This window comes from Galeopterus variegatus, unplaced genomic scaffold (assembly GCF_000696425.1).
Source record: "Galeopterus variegatus unplaced genomic scaffold, G_variegatus-3.0.2 Scaffold2060, whole genome shotgun sequence".
In the NCBI taxonomy this organism is placed as follows: domain Eukaryota; kingdom Metazoa; phylum Chordata; class Mammalia; order Dermoptera; family Cynocephalidae; genus Galeopterus; species Galeopterus variegatus.
In genome coordinates, this window is record NW_007728171.1 from 136,107 (window position 1) to 137,303 (window position 1,197).

Consider the following 1,197-nt stretch of genomic DNA (forward strand, 5'->3'; position numbering starts at 1 on the left):
TTCAGTGGTGTTCAGTATATATGCATCAATTGCTTTTTGTGTTTTTGGGGGGCGCTGGCCAATGTGGGGATCTGAACCCTTAACCTTGGTGTTATAACACTGCACTCTAACAAGCTGAGCTAACCAGACAGCCCTGTCAATTCCTTTTTAAAAGAAAAAATAGACCAAAATTTTGCTGTGCACATGACAAAAAATTTAAACCATACAGAAATAAAAATTTAACAGTGTGGAGAAGATTATGAGGTTATTTACTTTATTCTGATTTGACTTTCAGTTTGGGGCATTTAATTAGGCAATCAAATAAAAAATTTGGAAACTATTAAGTTCCCCATCCTAGAAGATGTAGATAAATAAGCCAGAAAATACTTACACATCGTCTCTTCCCTCACAAAGCTTACGTTGCATTTGAAAACAAACTATTCAGCAATAAAATGATGTAGTTAGTATACGTAAGTGCCATAAGTATAGTTAGCTGCATAAATGTCACATTTTTTAGGCTTTTTGAATTAGGGGAGCTTCCATAAGAGCAGGTCCAATTGGCCCAGGGTAGAGCGCTGGGGAAAGTAACTTGCCCCTTTACACTTGTACTCTGTCCTCTCCTTGGAATTTTTTTCCCCCTAGAGTCTGTTCCCCTTGAAATTAAACACTAAGCCAATGAAGTAGAAAGTGGTTTTTATAAAGCATTTGTGTATTACAGAGTTAAGAAGGAAATGCACAAAGGAGAGGGATAGTAGTAAGTTGGTCCTGTCATTTAAATACTGTGTAAAGATTTTTTTCAACTGTTTTTTTGCAGTGAAGAAACAACTGGCGATATCAATGATTCCATGGATTTTGTGCTGCTCAACTTTGCAGAAATGAACAAACTCTGGGTGCGAATGCAGCACCAGGGACATAGCCGAGATAGAGAAAAAAGAGAACGTGAAAGACAAGAACTGAGAATTTTAGTGGGAACAAATTTGGTGCGCCTCAGTCAGTTGGAAGGTGTAAATGTGGAACGTTACAAACAGGTTTATCTTTTTACTTGTCACCTTTTCTGATGTTGTGAAATATAAACTGAAATCTGATTTTAAAATCAAAATATTTTTGTTAAATGATATTACATTGGAAAACATTTTTAAATGGCTTTTTATCAAGAAGATCTATCTAAATAAAATGAAAGATACACCATGTTTGTGGATTGGAAGACTATTGTCAAAA

The 1,197-nt window shown here is 35.5% G+C and overlaps 1 protein-coding gene across 1 annotated transcript in view; it reads left to right on the plus strand.

Moving 5' to 3' along the window:
• VPS35 (vacuolar protein sorting 35 homolog (S. cerevisiae)) overlaps positions 1 to 1,197 on the plus strand; it is a 37,925-nt gene that overhangs the window by 16,229 nt on the left and 20,499 nt on the right. Inside the window, exon 6 of the mRNA XM_008580291.1 lies at positions 794 to 1,007. Coding sequence (XP_008578513.1) covers positions 794 to 1,007 — 214 coding nt within the window. The remainder of the gene's footprint in view (positions 1 to 793; positions 1,008 to 1,197) is intronic.